Below are 18,323 nucleotides of genomic sequence, written 5' to 3' on the forward strand. Positions count from 1 at the left end.
TAAATATTACGTTAAATAAACCTACATTATGCGTTAAGACCAGCCAGATATGTTGATGTTGATGTTGAGCCTTATGCCGTAAACCGTTTGTGTCTGAGCATGCGCAATGTGAGGGACTACGATCCCCCAAAGGACTACCATTGTGTAGCGACAATCACTCTGCTTACCTCGATATGCTACTTTAAATTTGAGGGCGAATTATTGAAGGCTAGCAACGTCTTTTTTTGAGGGAGACAGGAAACGCATTAAAACCTCCAGGAGTCATTCTTGGGGCCTTTGAACTCGAACATATCTTTTAAAAAGGGCCAAGGGTGGCTCATATCAGAGGGCTCAGTTCAGGCCGACTCTGGATCCATGTTGAATAGGCAGTAGTCAGGCTGAATGTTCAACTATAACAGGCAAAGCTACCGCTAGTGCTGCTGCCAAACGCGCACTCTGATATCATTGGAGTTGATAGAGCCACCTGATTGGTTTAAACTTCCAAAACAGCGACGCAATCCATAGTTTTGTGTAGGCAACATTTTGGCGAAACTATGTTCATAAAATGTAACGAGTAACAGCACATATTGTAGAAATGTAGCGGAGTAAAAGTATAGATAATAGCTCAAAAATGTAATGGAGTAAAAGTAAAAAGTATGCACTATTATTTTTACTTAAGTAAAGTACAGATACGTAAAAATGTACTTAAGTAAAGTAACGAAGTGTAGTGTAAGCAGGATAGTAGTGTAACAAAAATAAAAACCGTAAAAGTAAATTTAAAGGTAATTAAAACTCTGCAAAATAGTCATTAAATGAGCAGGGAGGGGACGCTAACAGGGAGCTAAATCTACATATCGTCACCATAAAATTGAAAAGAGAGAGACACCTTGTCTACAATTAATGTGCCCAAGACTAAGCATGTATAAATACAATTCAATTGGTCCCAAGACAGACCCCTGAGGCACACCATATTTAACAGAAGAGAATTTAGCGACATAGTTGTTTACAGATACACTGAACCTCCTATTTGACAGATTCCCAAAACATTCCCTATTCTAAGGCCATACCAGTTATTTCCGCCTGTGTGTAGGCCTATGTTTAAAGTATTGTGGAGCCTTCAGGGACGTAAATCTCAACTACTTCACACATTTTATTTAATGTTTGGAGTGTCCTGAACATATTCCACCCCCCTTTCATTGAGACACAATCTTTAGTTTTTTCAGCAAAGAGTGATACATTTTCGCCTGTCTGATCACCTATGTTTAAAGTATTGTGGAGCATTCAGGGACGTAAATCTCAACTACTTCACACATTTTATTTAATGTTTGGAGTGTCCTGAACATATTCCACCCCCCTTTCATTGAGACACAATCTTTAGTTTCATCAGCAAAGAGTGATACATGTCACATGGCCCTACCATTGAAGATAATGCATTTTCGCCTGTCTGATCACCTATGTTTAAAGTATTGTGGAGCATTCAGGGACGTAAATCTCAACTACTTCACAAATTTTATTTAATGTTTGGAATGTCCTAAACATATTCCACCCCCCTTTCATTGAGACACAATCTTTAGTTTCATCAGCAAAGTTTGATACGTGTCACATGGCAATACCATGGCATTGGAGATAATCCCTTTTCACCTGTGTGATCTGTGTGTCAAGTGTTTTTTCACAGTGAATGGCCAGATTAATTACTGCTAAACATTTTTTACCCTTTCTTTACAGTGTTCTGAACATGTTCAACCAACTTTATTGAAGACATAATCCTTTTATCAGCAGATTGTTGTGTGTTTTACTGTTTCTTACTACAATATTTGCAATGATGCCTGTTTAGTCAGTGTTCCCTATATTTAAACAAGAAAATCATACTTTTGTAACATCAGTGAATCGTTTTTAACCCATTTTGATGTTACTATGAAAGTAATATTAATTGTCAATTTTCAGCTACATCTTAGTCATTATCAAAGTATCCTGTACGCTTAAAATTAACTCACTATATCTTACCTTGTTTTAAAGCAAGTTAATATAATGCACAGTTAACAAAATACCATTATAAAGTCTGAGCTAGCGAGTAGACAGATTAGGACTTTATAATGACAAATAGGCTACTATAACTTTCAAACACGCTTTTAACTATTTTCCCGATCATTAGGACAAATGGAACAATAAAACTCGTTGCATATAAAAGGTTTTTATATTACCCAGTCGATTAACAGGGTTGTTTGTTGTAAAAACCTTTCATTTGATACAACAAACTCATTTTACTTCCTCGTTTCGTTTTACTTCCTGGGGTTATTGTGGGTTATCGTTGCTAGCAGAACGGAACTCATTCATAGAGAGAGGGCCTAGTAAATGGTTTTGTTTTGTATTGGGTCTATGACCTCTCCATCGCTGCCGTTATTGGGCGGTTGTTAAACAGTGTGTAGTAACGTAGTATTGAAATAAAACGGTGCTACAGGGGGAAGGTAAGTTCACGCAGCTTTGTTTGCATGCAAAGCTAACATAAAACAACACGGTTAATGTTAGCTTCCTCCTGGGTCGTTATCAGAAATGAAGTAACGTTAAAATGACAGACACAGACAGATGTTTCCTAACTTGAACTGCTCCACAGGTCACGCTACTTAACATAAGGTGCGAACGTTTCAAGCTTCATAGGGCTAATTTAAGCTTAATTAACGCTAGGTCGGCATACCCATAGACATGTATACATGTATATGTCTATGGGCATACCCCTTGGCGAGCTGTTTAGGCTGTTGGTTAGTCAGCTCGTGGGCCAACGAACACCAGTGAAGTTACCAAATGAAACAGTTGCATATTGTCTATTTATTTATTTATCATCTTGGTATTTGTATAACATTGGGTCTTTGCTACCTTTTAGGTAAAAAATGGCGGACATTAAGAATTTCCTCTATGCGTGGTGTGGTAAGAAAAAACTTACGCCCACTTATGATATAAAGTCAGCTGGGAACAAGAACCGGCAGAAATTTATATGTGAGGTAAGTTAATCTGAATGATTCAACTAAACTGGGATGCTAAGCTACCACACTTTTGTTGACGGCGTGAGCCTTCATAAATGCACTCTTGTTTTACTAGCTGACATTGTCAATAATAAACGCGTACTTGGTAGGTTCGAGTGGAGGGCTTCAACTACATTGGAATGGGAAACTCCACCAACAAGAAGGACGCACAGTCCAATGCAGCCCGGGATTTTGTCAACTACCTTGTTCGAGTAGGCGAAATGAACGCAAGCGAGGTCCCTGCTCTTGGGGTAAATGTAGTGCTGTTGTCTTTGCAAGCCATGTATACATACGCACTTATATAGCCGTGACTAAAGCGTTAGTTGGCCCAGGGGTGTTATTAATAAAACTCTTCACCTATAGCCAAGTGTGCCTGCCCCGAGTGAAACAGATGGTCGTACTGGTTTTGGAGATCTCCCTACCAGTGGACCTCTGCCTCCACATCTGGCTATCAAAAAGGAACAGGGTAGGTTTGCAGTTTTTTTTCTTTACTCTCTTACTTTAATCTGTCTGAACTGAAGCTATGCTGACCATTTCACAACAAGGGGTTGGACTTCTGCCCTGAGCGTCAGACCTCAATAGGCTTAGGCTATTGGTGCATGGACCATGCCGAGTTGAAACGAATGCTTGTATTTGTCTTAACCTCTCACGTGCAATTTCACTACTCACAGAGAAGCATGGCGCACCAGGGCCAGGCGGTACAGGTCTAGGCTATTCGGGGTACAACAGCAGTAACGCTGAGTGGGAACGAGGAGCTAATTTGAAGGAGTATTATATGAAGAAAGAGCAGCAAGATGAAGAAGCGGTAGGAACTCGCTACAGTGTCTCAGGCACATTTCAAGATTTTGATGGTGGATTTACAGCAGCTGATGTGATTGTGCACTGTCATTTGTTCCCCCTCTAGACCTTTGAATCTGAGGAAGTTGATCTGAATGCAGGTCTCCATGGCAACTGGACACTGGAAAATGCCAAGGCTCGGTTGAACCAGTTCTTCCAAAAGGAGAAGAACCAAACTGATTACAAATACAGCCAAGTTGGGCCTGACCACAACAGGTCAGGCCGGGTCGCACGGGTCCCCTTCTAGAAGCAGACGATGTGTGAATGATATATGACCATGTCTGCCACTTATCAGTTTAATCGAAACACTGTGTTTTGCGTGTCTCTATGGGAATAGGTTAACATAGGATTGTTCAGGAGGAGATCATCAGTTGGAGGCTGGATAAGGCTAGCCAGAAAGCCTGTGTAGTAGTTAGGTGGAGAGTATGTTTTTCTGCTGGACTACAGTGATGTGAGAGACCTTCTTGGGGTGCAGAGAACCTCTGGGAGATCTCAGAAAGCTTCCATAAAGTTAGACTCAGCAGTTGCTTCTGATATTGTGAGTCACAACATTTAAACTTCCTTCTGTTACATTTCAAGTATTGTCGTCAAGTTCTATCAGTAAAAAAAAGGAAATCAGACAGCAACTGCTGAAGCTTTCTTTAATATCAGTGGAGACAGATGTCATCAAGTTTGCCAAAGTCCTCTAATTGGCTCTTCCGTTAGTGGATTTTGGCTCACTGTGTCAGTAGGATGGTGTATGGTTGGGCTATGGCGATACCAGAAATCACAACCTTACATGTTAAAAACATGTGACATCACTTAGGGTGCACTAAGTTGTCGCATGGTGTAACGTGAAGTGGGACCGGTGTGGGTGAGGCTTGGTAATGTCTGGTTGTGATTTCTGGTGTCACTTTCCCACTAGGAGTGGAAGGCTGTGGATACTTGGAAACAGTTCTGATTGGTTTGCAGAAGTCTGGCAGAAAAACATAAACACCACTGAGGGGGCATTGTGGACGTTAGGGTTCTCCCTTGCAGCTGGCTGTGCTAGCCATTGCTTGTGAAGGTCTGAGGTCAGTTGAAAGTGTCTGTGTGTCATTTTGAATGTCTGTAGAGCAGACTTATCGTTTGGGTCCCTGTGTCTGAGGCTGTTTCATGTTTGGTTTTTGCAGGAGCTTCATTGCTGAAATGACAATTTTTGTCAGGCAGCTTGGTAGAAGTAAGTGCCATTTTGTTCAATCGCACTATTGCATTGCCTCTTTGTTCAAAGAAAACGATTGCAACAGTTAGTAAAATAACAAATGTGTTGCCATTTTTTCACTGTTTGCATTCATTGTTTATTTTAAACAGAGATAATTGCTCGTGAACATGGCTCCAATAAGAAGTTGGCAGCCCAGTCCTGTGCTCTGTCTGTTGTCCGGCAGCTGTACCATCTGGGTGTCATTGAAGCTTACACTGGAATGACTAAGAAGAAAGAGGGTGAGACGGTGAGTGGAATAGCCTACGTTTGCTTACTCGTATCTAGATGGCTTTTTAAAAGGTGTCCCCATATCATTTGAATGTGATGTGCAAGTGTAGCACATTATTTCTACTGATGGTGTGACCTAATGAGTTTCGTTCGGCAAAGATAGTAATTCCTCAGTTCATCACAAAGTTAACCATTTCAAACTGTGGTGGTGTTCCATGCTCTGATCAGGTGGAGGTTTATGAAGTGAATGTACCAGATGAGGTGATGCACCAGCTTCAGAGCGTCACCCAGGAATTGGGTATTCAGATCCCCTTACTGGTATGTGGGTCTTTCTAAACCCATTCTCAGTCCTTCAGCTGTTTAACCTTGCGGCCTAATACTGTGCGATATTCTGGAGTTTGGGACTAGTTTGCTTGGTAATATACAGGGTTCCCACAGTCATGGAAATCCTGGTAAAGTCATGGAATTTTAAAATACCATTTTCAGGCCCGGATTCAGTAAATTAATTGAGTTTGGGAAAAGCCATGAAATTTGATTTTGTCATATGTAGGTTTAATGAATTATGTTACTCTTCCATGGATCATGGTCCATTGCCCAAATTCCTGTTTCCACTTCAATTGACTTAACCTAACAAGCCTCTGGAATAAGACATAGTTATGTGTACTTGTAGATTGTGAAGGGTCATGTACATTTCATTAAGGGTCCTTGAAGAGTCATGGAAAGTTTTGAAATGGGTGAGAACCCTAACTATGGCATTGATTTGTAATGGTCTCTTTCTACTTCAGCCTGAGGATCCAAGCTCTCCGGTGTCTCTGGTTCAGGGGAAGTTGGCCAGCTTTGAGCCGGCTCAGAGGCAGAGCACAGCAGGGGTGGTGCCCTGGTCACCCCCACAGGTCAACTGGAACCCCTGGACCAGCAGCAACATTGATGAAGGCCCTCTGGCTTTTGTAAGTCCACCCTTTGTTCAGTCATTCATAAATATGTGGATTTATGCCATATGTTTTAAACTTTTCTTTTTGTATCTATATTAAAGGTGGATGTTTGGTCAAATTCAGCAAATTGCTCTTTAGTCTTAACTGTCTGTTCAGTGTGTGGGTGTGCAAAAAACCCTTGCGATGTTTGTACACAGTCCTAGCTCTGTAAATGGGGGTCAAACATAGTGACCCTCACCGAGCCATATTCCAGCTAATTAACACGTTGTGTCAGGAGCACGGAAGAGAGGGATGTGATTTGGTTGGCTGTTGAGCTCAAATATCAGCAACATTTAGCCTGAAACACAGACTCTGCCTTCAACCTATATATATAACCTCTTGTGTGTGTGTGTCAATGTGTGTGTGCTTAGTGTACCCCAGAGCAGATAAGTGCAGACTTGCTGGGAGAGTTGAACTATCAGCTAGAGAATGATGAAAACCTCCAGATGGTGAGTTGTAAAAAATAACCTTGAAATTTCGTCTCCTCATTTCATATACATTTGCTTTCCCTGATGTTCTGTTATTTCCTATGTCAGTATGAATTGTGATTTTCTTTTTTCTTTTTTTCTCTCCCAGGGTATAAAGGACAGGGACAAGCTTCCAGTGAAGAACTTTGAGGAGGCGATCATGAATGCCATCCACAGCAATCCTGTGGTGATCATCCGCGGAGCCACGGGCTGTGGCAAAACCACACAGGTGCCCCAGTACATCCTGGACTACTTTATCAAGAACAGCCGTGCTGCCGACTGCAACATAGTTGTTACCCAGGTGAGAATAACATCAGAGACTCTGAATTGTCTCTTCTCTTGTAGTGTTTCTGGAAACACATTAGAGAAATGTCAGTTTTGTATTATTTATCTCACTGACAAGTTACAACCTCAGTGGTTGTTGAACAACATGTTTACCTGGATGACTATTTTGTGTGTTTTATTTCCTGATCATTACAGCTGAGTATTTCTTGTTGCGTTGTGTCCAATTTTTATTGAATTATATATTATTTTCCCATAAGCCTCGGCGTATCAGCGCGGTGTCCGTGGCTGAGCGCGTGGCCTACGAGAGAGGAGAGGAGGTGGGCAAGAGCTGTGGCTACAGCGTGCGCTTCGAGTCCTTCTTGCCCAGGCCTCACGCCAGTGTGCTGTTCTGCACAGTCGGTACGTATAGCACCTCTCCCTGCAGTGTTTCTAGGTCTCTCCATCATCTGTCTTAACCCGTTATGGAATGGTATGGCTCTCCCACAGGGGTGCTTCTGAGGAAGCTGGAGTCTGGAATCAGAGGGATCAGTCACGTGATTGTTGATGAAATCCACGAGAGGGATCTCAATGTAAGTGCTGTGTGTGTGTGTGTGTGTGTGTGTGTGTGTGTGTTTGTGGGCGTGCGCCACCCTCTGGTTGCTGCTGACTTGTCTCAAAGGGTTACAAAGGCCTTTCAGATCAGCAGGCTTATATTTTCAGTATTATTTCACAAGCGTCTGTTGTTGCTGTAGCTGGAGAAAACCTTTGAACTTTTCATTCAGAGACCTTCAGCAGATGCCTATCAATCTGCCCAACTTTTGTAAAGCCACTTCAGTAATCATTAGCTCTGATTGACACTCTTCAGACGGATTTCCTGATGGTTGTGCTGAGAGACGTGGTCCAGGCATACCCTGAGGTTCGCGTCATACTGATGTCTGCCACCATCGACACCACCATGTTCAAAGAGTACTTCTTCAGTGCCCCAGTCATAGAGGTGCATGGGCGCACCTTCCCTGTCCAAGGTAAGAGAAGATTCTTCTTCACCCTCCTCCACCCTCCATTCATAGTAATTGAACTTTCTGCTCTTGAGATTGAGAATACAAATTTGACTGCACCTCTTGATGTCATGACATTTCACTTCACCGATTGTAACCCCCCCACCCAGAGTATTTCCTTGAGGACTGTGTTCAGATGACTCAGTTCGTCCCCCCTCCCATGGAAAAAAAGAGGAAGGACAAAGACGAGGAAGGAGGAGAAGATGAGGTATTATTGTCAATATTTTCCACTGTGAAAACCCCCCTGCGTGAATGGCTAATTGAGTTCCACTCTTTGGCCCTGTCTGTGTGAGAGTTATTTGATCCTCGTACTGAGCTCCTCTTTCATCCTGATTTCCCCATCCCAGCTGTACACTCGGCACACCCTGATCAAGTTGACCCTTTCTAAGCTAAGAACATCTGTCCCTCTTCCCCCCCAGATGAATTGTAACCTGATCTGTGGAGCGGAGTACGGGCCAGAGACCAAGCGCTCCATGTCTCAGCTGAACGAGAAGGAGACCTCCTTTGAGCTGATCGAGGCTTTGCTCAAGTACATCGAGACGCTGGAGGTGTTTGGGGCCGTGCTGGTCTTCCTGCCCGGGTGGAACCTCATCTATTCCATGCAGAAGCACCTGGAGATGAACCCGCACTTTGGTAGGTGATGCATGATTTGCATAGTCATTGCACAGTGTAGTCCCATTAGGAAGAGAAACTAAAAATCAATGGAGAAAGTGGCCTGTTAATATTTGTGTGTGTGTGTGTGTGTGTGTGTGTGTGTGTGTGTGTGTGTGTGTGTGTGTGTGTGTGTGTGTGTGTGTGTGTGTGTGTAGGAAGTCAGCGCTACAGGATCCTGCCTCTCCACTCTCAGATCCCCAGGGAGGAGCAGAGACTGGTGTTTGAGTCTATGCCTGAGGGTGTGACCAAGGTCAGTCTCAATGTCGGGTCAAGAGTGGAAACACAGATCTACCAGTTATTAGCCACAAAACCCCACTCCGACAATGGCTCTCTACAGCCAAACGTCTATAATTTCCTTATGTTCCTTGTATCCCCTGATTATTTTATTATTATTTTTTACAGGTGATCTTGTCAACCAATATTGCAGAGACCAGTATTACAATCAACGATGTTGTCTACGTCATTGATTCTTGCAAGTAAGTGCTTTGAAAGGGGCTGTTATGCATAATCATTGCAGTTCATCCAGTGCAAGACATTCCTTACTTGTTTTCTAAATGTGGTACCACTGACATGTTTCACACAATAGTCTAAGTGCCTTTGTCTCATTTCTGTCATTCACAGGCAGAAGGTGAAGCTGTTTACATCCCATAATAATATGACCAACTATGCAACGGTCTGGGCTTCAAAGACCAACCTGGAGCAGAGGAAAGGGCGAGCTGGCAGAGTCCGGCCTGGCTTCTGCTTCCACCTCTGCAGCAGAGGCCGCTTTGACAGGTGCTCTCATTTTTCTCACTGCTGTCTTAAAAGGGCAGCTTGGGGGTGGGTTCAACCTGGGCCCTATTTTTAGATCTTTTTGGGTCCAAATGAATGATGGAAATCGCTCCAGTATTGAGTTTAAACGCTAAATCCGCAACCACAAAATGGCTGTAAAAAAATAGCCCATGTTGGAAAATCAAGAAGTTTCCCTTCAATGTGAAACTGTTGTGCAAGTTAATTCTGTTATATTTGCACACGTAATGGTGTTGAGTGTCCCAAAACTAGAATGAACATCTCCAAACTGTTAACCAGAGGTCAATGCTGGATCAGGCTTGGTTTTACTACTGTATATTAGTTGCATAATTTACGTCACCTTGAGTTTAAGTGTTTTGACTCGTGTGATACGTGAGTGACATCCCGCCCTCCGTCTGTAGGCTGGAGACCCACATGACTCCGGAGATCTTCCGCACGCCGCTGCATGAAGTGGCCCTCAGCATCAAGCTGCTCAGACTGGGAGCCATCGGCCACTTCCTGTCCAAAGCCATCGAACCTCCGCCCCTGGACGCCGTCATTGAGGCGGAACACACACTCAGAGGTGCATCTTGGATCTCTAATATCCTAATGACTTTCTCGGCACCCATAAAATATGTCAAATATAATGGTCCTAAATAACTCACCACTAGAGGGCACTGGTTGATCAGTGTCTAGCTTTCTTTTTTTAAACTGTACATAGCAACTCTGCCCTCACATTTGTCTGATTTTAATCAATTTAAGTCAAACTAAATCTAAATTGCTGCAGAGTTGGATGCCCTTGACTCAAATGACGAGCTCACTCCCCTGGGGCGCATCCTGGCCAAGCTGCCCATTGAGCCCCGCCTGGGCAAGATGATGATCATGGGCTGCATCCTCAAGTAAGTTTCCAGGGACCCGAATTAATACACCAATTTAATTCCGTTCACACTAAGGCACTTTCTTTTTGTTACTGGCTTCCCTTAACAAGCAAATTGCCATCATCTTAGAATTTGAAACTTGGCAGGTTACCAGACAAAGCTCTTTTTTTCCCTCCCTCAGTGTTGGTGATGCAGTGTGCACCATCTCAGCAGCTTCCTGCTTTCCAGAGCCCTTCATCAGCGAGGGTAAACGCCTGGGCTTTGTCCACAGGAACTTTGCCGGCTCACGCTTTTCAGACCACGTGGCCCTTTTGTCTGTATTTCAGGCCTGGGATGATGTCCGGTAGGTCAATTACAACCTTGTGCAATATGTAAGATTGTCATCTCTTTCTAATTTGCAGTTTCAGACCTGCTTACTCTTCTGTTAACCATGTTATATGAAGTGATTTAGAGTTTATATCAATTGTATGGGAATTTGTGTTTTATTTATCATCTTTTTTTCCCTCTCCTCTGGTAGAATGGGTGGAGAGGAGGCAGAGACGAGGTTCTGTGAGCACAAGCGACTTCACATTCACACTCTCAGGATGACCTGGGAGGCCAAAGTGCAGCTGAAGGAAATTCTCATCAATGCAGGCTTCCCTGAGGGTGTGGTACTCACTGTTTAAAACTAGCGCCTTTAGAAAAAATGGCTTTGTGTCATCATTGTTGCGAGTATTGATCATGTTGTAAGTGTTAATATTACACATGAGCTCTGGCCAAGTGGCAGTATTGAACGGTGAGTCTACCCTGGAGGTGAAAATAGCTTGGGTCCTTGCTTATGTTGCCCTCCCCTACAGAATGTCTGATGAACCAGATGTTCAACAACGTTGGCCCTGACAACAACCTGGATGTGGTCATCTCCCTGCTGACCTTTGGCTCCTATCCCAACGTGTGCTACCACAAAGAGAAGAGGAAGATTCTAACCACTGAGGGCCGAAACGCTCTCATCCACAAGTCTTCTGTCAATTGCCCCTTCAGCAACCATGACATGGCGTACCCTTGTCCGTTCTTCGTGTTTGGAGAAAAGGTTGGTTTGTGCATCCCCCCTCTCACCCAGTGTGTACATCTTTAGGAAGGGTTCCTGCATGATCTGACCTGGCTTAACTGCGTTTCAGATCAGAACTCGAGCTATCTCAGCCAAAGGAATGACTATGGTCAGCCCTTTACAGCTCATCCTGTTTGCTGCAAAGAAAATTACCTCTAATGGTGACTTTGTGGAGCTGGATGATTGGTAAGTGGTCTGATAACATTCACATGTTTTATGCTGGTGTTTTACCACTTAAATAGAACTATTCAAAGATCGTCTGCCACCATTTACCAGGTATGTTTGTGTCCCCCCACCCCACCCCACATAGGATCAAGCTCCGAATCCCCCATGAGGTGGCGGGGTCTGTTGCAGCCCTGAGGGCAGCGCTGGAGGCTCTGGTGGTGGAGGTGACCAAAGACCCGGAAATCATCAACCAGCTGGACCCAACCAACCAGCGCATGCTGAACGTACTGCGGCTCATCTCCAAACCTTCCTCTGCCGGGATCAACCTCATGGCCAACAACCGAAGGTAGAGATTGTATAGGGATGAAAACTCCTGAATATACTTTGATATACTTAGATTAATAAGCAAACTACCTTGATCTAATATTATAAAGTTTGTTTTTCCTGACGTGTTTAAACTTGGTGAAAAGCTGACCCTTCCCCGTTTTCCATTTATTCACAGACTTGGTGATGGCCCTCCGCCTCCAAAAATGCAGAGATTCGACGGAAGTGGTGAAGGAGGGTTCAGGGGACGTGGTGGGGGCTTGAGGCCAGGCAGCGGCTACAGAGGAGGTGGAGGGTACCGTGGAGGAGGAGGAGGATATGGTGGTGGGGGGGGATACAGGGGCTCTGGAGGCTTCAGAGGCAGAGGTGGCTATGGAGGAGGAGGAGGAGGAGGAGGAGGGGGAGGGGGAGGTGGAGGTGGTTATAGGGGTGGAAGCGGAGGAGGAGGTGGTTATAGGGGTGGAAGCAGAGGAGGCTATGGTGGCGGAGGAAGAGGTTTCAGGGGTGGTTTTTAAAGGAATTTAATGAAAAAGATGTTTGTGTTAAGTGTTTGTATAACAAAGTATAATTTTTTTTTTAAGTTTCATGCAAAAGTGCTCCAATGTTTAAAAATGCCAGTACAGCTTTCCTCAAGTTTAGTCAGCCTGAACATATCTTAAGATAATTATTGCTAACAATTTCCTAATTGTTTGACCATACTGTTTTGTGATATTGATATAAATGTTTTCCATGTCTGTAAAATTGCTTTGAAAGACAAGATAGAAATACTTGTACTTTTCATAAATTTTCTTTAATGTTTGAAAAACGTACTTTTAAAACGGTCAAATTATTTGCAAAGTGTCGAATTTGTCGATTTGTAGGAAGAAACAATGAAAACAAGGTATTAAAACCTTCTGAACAAAGAAATGTAGTTTGATCAAAATTATCCTTACAGCTATTCATATCTTTTACCAGGGAACTCTTCAATTGTTAAACATACCCCAAACATTTTAGGGCCAAGTTGCCAGCTTAAGCATTTGTCCACATCTTGTGCAGCAGGCCCACCTCTCCCAAGCTGTTTGACTCTATCTTGTTGGTGTGGATCTCCAGACTGAGTTTCTGGATGGCCTTGGACAGCTGGTCTGTCTCGCTCTGGTCACCAGCAGCAGTGCTCTCCAGCTCATCCTGAGTCCCGCTGCAGGGGCTGTTGTCTGGTACCAGGATGGTCACCCCATAACCGTGGTTGTCATGGATGTGATTGTTGGACAGTTTGAGCTGGGGCTGAGGAAGGACCTGGCAATAAAGAATGGAATTTAGTGCCTTCATTACCATTTAGTGTGCAATAACAACACATTTTATTATCAGATTTATAGCATTATTTGTCAGCCAAGCATTCCTACATCATGAAATTTTACTTCAGCCACACCTAATTTGGGCTAAACTGAGCACTGATTAAACCTGGCATCCCCAAATTAGAATGAACAAATAAGCAATGTCGTTTACAAGCAAAAACAAATGCTAGGCTGCATGTAACTTTATTGAAAAGTCTAGTCAGTTATTCTGATAAAAAGATAAGAAGGCTAACTCCAGATACATTCTCCCCCACAATACCTAAGGCAAGGACAAATGGATGCAAACTGGACTGGACAACTGGAGCTAACAGTGATTTACTGGCAGGTAGGAATTCCTCCTGATTGGCTGAGGCCCCATTGGCAACTAAGTCAATCCAAGGTGAAAGTGTTCAATATTACAAATCAAAATTACAAAGACAATACCTTTCATATGACTGGGAGAAAAAAGGATACTTTGCCAGATTCTGCTCAGTGACCATCATACCTTCATGTTGATGCCTCCCAGGGCACTCTTGATGTCTTTGGTAGACTGGTTGCTGCAGTGGTGGATCTCATTCCCATTCAACTCTGCCGAGCTTCCAGGGTAGAGTTCTATTCCTGCTCCCTGATGACCATTTCCCCACAAAACAAGACTTTCAGATGATCTATATCCACACGATTAATTAAATGACTGTATCTACTGACACATGATGTATAGCTATAATCTAGAGAGTATTTACATGGTTGAGCTCTGCAACAGGTGAGTGGATGGTGAGAACTGACATGTCCTTTCACAGTCCCCCCCCCCCCCCCCCCCCATGCTGAATTTAAACAGTGCGTCAGTGTTGTACCTGTGCACCGGTGACCTCACAGCTGGACATGATGAGTGACGCCCCGGTCAGCACACACACACCTGTGCCCTCACATCTGAGCACACAATTCTCCAGCGTCATGCGGCCTGATTCCACCACCACGATGCCATCGCAGGTGCCGCGCTGAACCAGGGTCAGGTTCTGCAGCGTCACGTGCGCCGCTTTGGAGGCCACAAAGTTATCGTGGGCCGGGTGAGAGAAGATTACCACCTTGCCTCGCTGTCCAGATCCTGAGAATAACAACAGAAACCCAATATTTCCAGAAACCTGGATCTCACTGTCAATTTATTTCTCCATAGTCATGCTGTAAACTGGCTCAAGGAGGCGCTGTTGTTTAATTAACTCTTGTCAGACAGAGGCATCCAAACTAAATTTTAGAAAGAACACTTCATCTTGGAGGTGGATCTTGAAGATGCATACAGATCTTCAAGTCTAAACCAAATGTAAGTCCTTACAACAGAATTCTATGAATTGAGGCACATTTCACTTTTGGACAAAATTCTTGGACATGAAAAAAGCAAATGTAATTCATTCTATGCTGTGGCAAGGATCATATCCTCTCTACCCTCCACTTTTCTCAAATTGAGGGAGTACAAATTGGTCTTTCCCCCCCCTCACACTCTGACAGAGTTACTACCTTTGATGGTGATGTCATCAGTGAGAGACGCCAGGGCAGCAGCCTTGTAGTCTCCGGGGAAGATCACCACTATGTCTCCAGAGTAGCAGGCATCCAGAGCCGCCGGCAGGGTCTCATGCTGCTGAATCAGCGTGTCTTCCGAGAAGCTCTTTATCTGCGGATGCATCATACATTTATTACAGATCACAAGGAAGAGACACATGTCCAGTACAAGCAGTGACTAGATGTGAAGAACACAGAAAAACAGCCATAAACAGGACATTTTTCATTCTTAGGCTTGATTAGCTAACTAATGACAATCTATGGCTCCCAACATAATTAGGAAATAATCTACGAGTAAACTATATTATTTAGTACACTGGTTTTTCAGGTTGTCATGTGTAATCTAACTCACCATATCTGTTGTCATCATCTGCGCCACTATGTGAGTGACCACCTTTCCAGACAGTCTCTGTCCTTTCCTGCGCTTGTAGATTCTAGGGTAAAATGGCCCATGGCTTCTGTAAAAGAACAGACAAATTTAACAAGTTACAACACACCATCACTGTCCATACACACACCTATGTGGTAGTCAATTTTCAAACACTTCTTTCCTGAGTCTCAGATCTTCCCAGAACTTCACAAGGCCACAGAGCATAGACATCTCGTAGTATTTCTTCCAGCACTCCACAGCCTCCCCGGGTGAGGCGTCCCCTCTGATCCTGGACTGGAACTTGGTGAGCTCCATCCTCTTGTTACGGTACTCTTCCAGAGTCCGTCGGTAGCGCTCGCTAATTGGCCCTGGAATTGTTCCATCCTGGATTTCATAGTGTCTGCAGATATATTCAAATGATAAGTTGTTAGATAATTTAATATAAAGACGTTAATATTAATGAGACAGAGACCAGCAATAAGAATTATACCAGCACTTTATCTTTTGCAAAAGAGGGAGAGTGTCACAACCAAATATCATGAACAACCTCCAAAGATGAGATGGGCGCAGCCAGCCTTTATATGAGTATAAAAAACATGTTTCATGAGCAGACACAGGCGTTATTCTGTCCCAGGATGTTGATATGTCTGTTTCGTATCACTACAGAAGTGCTCTCAAACATGTCCTTGAAAGAAGAACAGTATGTATTAGGGGTGGGAATCTCTTGGCAACTAACGATTCGATTCTAAACCGATTATCGATTCAAAACCGATTATCGATTATCAATTCTAAACCGATAAAACGATTATCGATGCATGTCGATTTCTAAAACATTTGAGTTTGCTACTCAGAGTCTCAAATCACTTCCTACTTTGTGTTTGATAATTAAAGAAAATCAACAGATGAATTACCTTCTCTATTTTTTTCTTAGAGAAAAAGCTTTTCCTTGTCACAATTATGACTTTCAATGAACAATGCAATAATCGATGCAGCTTGCATTTCAACACAAAATGGATGTGTAAAAAAAAAAAAAAAAAAAAAAAAAAAATCGAGACAGAATCGTTCTAGAGAAAATCGAGAGAAATCGAAGAATCGATTTTTTTCCCCACCCCTAGTATGTATGACTATCAGTAAAACAGGTTGTATGCCTCAGTAAAACAGAATAATAATTAAAATGTATTACATTTTTCTATCATAACTGTATGTAGGTGCTAAGTAACGTTTTAAATCAAATAAGAATTAAATTCACTTTCGCTATTGTATATCTGATTATGCTGTGAAAGTCCTGTTTCTAAAAAGTATTTTTCAGTTTAAGGGCATCATCAATAAATGTACACCACAATGTCCTTGGCTTTAGATGCACAAAAATTAATTATGGCAAGCATCCAACTCCTTTGTATGAATCACTGTCCCATAACATTATGATTTTCAGCATATTTCACAACTCACAGTTGTATGCGTTTCTCAATGACTCCAGCATACTCATCACAGTCCTCTTCATCATCCCAGTCTCTCCACAGAAAATCGTAGAAAAACCTGTGGAGATTGACAGCACTCACTTCCAAACAGTTATGCTAACAAAGTCAGTTTTATTTGATTAATAAAAAGGAATTTGAAAGCACAAAGATCCAGTTACTTTAATTATTCTGTCGGAACCATAGGAAACAATATATCTTAGTCATATACGTCATTAGCCATTACAGCATTATGAAATTAGTTTACACATAATACCTTGCATGCTCCAGAGCCTCTGCAATATTATCTTCATCAGGGCCCAAGCCCTCAATTGGATAGACATCTAGGATTGGCACAGTATAATCATGTTCCCTCAATATTTCTTCCACAAGTTCTCTGGGCAGGTTGGCAATATTAGAAGAATATGGTTCAGCAATAGACACTGAAACTCGAAGAGGCAGGGTTTTTCCATCACATCCGGTGCAGTTGACCTAAAATTATAACAACGGTTTAAAGTAACAACTGAAAGGTCATGGTAGTCAGCTGCTTACAGTAATCTGGTTCACAACTGAGCTTAATAGTGAAGACAAAAAAATGGTTTGTTAATCATAAATTACAGCTTCACTCTTAATGAGGGTCATTCTAAATGGCCCCGCTAACATTAAGGCTAATTACACTAGTGAGATGTACTTCTTGACCTGGACAAGAACGCCAACGAATGGCAAGTCTCCAATGTCACCGTTGGGCGTTATGAGCAAAACTTCAGGAGCCGTTTTCCACACTGCTGTCCAGAATGGAGCGTCAACAAGTTTGTCTGTAATGTAATAGCTGATGGCTTCATCTGCATCTTCAGCCTAAAGCAATGGCAAACAAGATATTAAAATATAACTTTACATGAAACATTGACCTAATGACATAGTTATTAGTGTTATCCTGGTTGCCATTATTTACATTAGCTTATATTAATCTTAGCTTGTTTGCTAACTTAGTTAATGTTGGCTAACTAAAGTTAGTTAGCGTTAGCTTTTCTAAGACTTACCGAACATGCGCCAATAATCTTATCACAGTGAAGTTCCACTCTTTCCTCAAAGGAGTATGACTTTTGTGAAATATATATATGGGGTAACATCTCTGCCTCTTCGATTATATCATCTGGATCTTCGCCATCAGGGTTTGGAGTCAGGAGTTTCCTAGCCATTGGCATTTTACTCCTAGCACCTTTAGGAGTTGTGACGTTTGCGCTAACACTACTGCAAGCCATCTCGCGTATAGGACTGTTGGGTGGCGTTTTCGGATTTCCCTCGGACGACTGCGGGGTTTTACAATAATCTTCGTTCGTCACACTGTAATTTTCCTCGGGGCTTTCAACAAAGTCTCTCTCATCTAAAGTTACAGGAACATCTGAGTCGGCACACGTCGCCATTATCAGCTAATTTGTTCTCCCAGGTGTAGCAAGGCTAGTCTCATTAACTAGACGGTTGGACTGCAGTTGGCCTACTTTGTTGGTCTAACATCTCCTCGCGAGCCACAGCTTCCAAAACTACAAATGCGCGGGAAATTATGCCTGTGGTGGGTTGAGGGTTAAAATAACTAGCCTAAATTTTAAAATCGTAGCAAGAAGAAAATAACAACTTTTACATTTAACTAGTCTTCCTAATTTGAACATTAGGGGGGGCTCAAAGATTAGCGACTCTCCTCACTAGTGCTTTGACCCACAAAGGCCTTCT

General features: G+C 42.8%; 2 protein-coding genes across 5 annotated transcripts; one reads left to right on the plus strand and one right to left on the minus strand.

Moving 5' to 3' along the window:
* Positions 1–2,311: 2,311 nt before the first annotated feature.
* On the plus strand, positions 2,312–12,715 carry dhx9 (DEAH (Asp-Glu-Ala-His) box helicase 9). Of its 4 annotated transcripts, XM_031563151.2 has the most exons (29): positions 2,312–2,444; positions 2,858–2,975; positions 3,107–3,247; positions 3,360–3,462; positions 3,668–3,801; positions 3,901–4,049; positions 4,985–5,031; positions 5,163–5,299; positions 5,509–5,598; positions 6,066–6,227; positions 6,623–6,700; positions 6,828–7,019; positions 7,261–7,402; positions 7,490–7,572; positions 7,848–8,004; positions 8,148–8,245; positions 8,457–8,670; positions 8,847–8,941; positions 9,094–9,167; positions 9,313–9,465; positions 9,882–10,042; positions 10,247–10,358; positions 10,519–10,680; positions 10,855–10,982; positions 11,174–11,403; positions 11,492–11,607; positions 11,732–11,932; positions 12,089–12,210; positions 12,289–12,715. In XM_031563151.2, the coding sequence occupies exons 2-29, from the start codon at positions 2,865–2,867 to the stop codon at positions 12,423–12,425; spliced, it is 3,729 nt and encodes a 1,242-aa protein (XP_031419011.1). In that variant the 5' UTR covers positions 2,312–2,444; positions 2,858–2,864; the 3' UTR covers positions 12,426–12,715. The 4 variants fall into 4 exon arrangements, with proteins under 4 accessions (XP_031419011.1, XP_012681237.2, XP_031419012.1 ...); XM_012825783.3 differs by having other exon boundaries at positions 12,089–12,715; XM_042703726.1 differs by lacking the exons at positions 2,312–2,444; positions 2,858–2,975; positions 3,107–3,247; positions 3,360–3,462; positions 3,668–3,801 and adding an exon at positions 4,738–4,885 and having other exon boundaries at positions 3,913–4,049; positions 12,089–12,715.
* Positions 12,716–12,778: 63 nt separating this feature from the next.
* Positions 12,779–18,141, minus strand: LOC105899239 (testicular spindle-associated protein SHCBP1L). The gene is made up of 10 exons (XM_012826407.3): positions 17,636–18,141; positions 17,295–17,450; positions 16,873–17,087; positions 16,591–16,677; positions 15,323–15,541; positions 15,124–15,229; positions 14,730–14,883; positions 14,072–14,322; positions 13,726–13,845; positions 12,779–13,182 (listed from the first exon to the last, which is right to left on the minus strand). The coding sequence occupies exons 1-10, from the start codon at positions 18,017–18,019 to the stop codon at positions 12,919–12,921; spliced, it is 1,956 nt and encodes a 651-aa protein (XP_012681861.2). The 5' UTR covers positions 18,020–18,141; the 3' UTR covers positions 12,779–12,918.
* Positions 18,142–18,323: the final 182 nt, after the last annotated feature.

The sequence above is a fragment of the Clupea harengus genome, chromosome 25 (genome assembly GCF_900700415.2).
Source record: "Clupea harengus chromosome 25, Ch_v2.0.2, whole genome shotgun sequence".
NCBI lineage: Eukaryota > Metazoa > Chordata > Actinopteri > Clupeiformes > Clupeidae > Clupea > Clupea harengus.

What these genes read in the sequence shown, in the direction of transcription:
- dhx9 (XM_012825783.3), top strand. Translation starts at nt 2,865, where the DNA reads ATGGCGGACATTAAGAATTTCCTCTATGCGTGGTGTGGTAAGAAAAAA. An exon ending in ATGAAGGCCCTCTGGCTTTT is followed by an intron (nt 6,228 to 6,622) that starts GTAAGTCCACCC and finishes GTGTGTGCTTAG; the next exon opens with TGTACCCCAGAGCAGATAAG. An exon ending in CAATGCAGGCTTCCCTGAGG is followed by an intron (nt 10,983 to 11,173) that starts GTGTGGTACTCA and finishes CCTCCCCTACAG; the next exon opens with AATGTCTGATGAACCAGATG.
- LOC105899239 (XM_012826407.3), bottom strand. Translation starts at nt 18,019, where the DNA reads ATGGCGACGTGTGCCGACTCAGATGTTCCTGTAACTTTAGATGAGAGA. An exon ending in AGATTATTGGCGCATGTTCG is followed by an intron (nt 17,451 to 17,635) that starts GTAAGTCTTAGA and finishes CCATTGCTTTAG; the next exon opens with GCTGAAGATGCAGATGAAGC. An exon ending in TGATGACATCACCATCAAAG is followed by an intron (nt 14,323 to 14,729) that starts GTAGTAACTCTG and finishes TGTTATTCTCAG; the next exon opens with GATCTGGACAGCGAGGCAAG.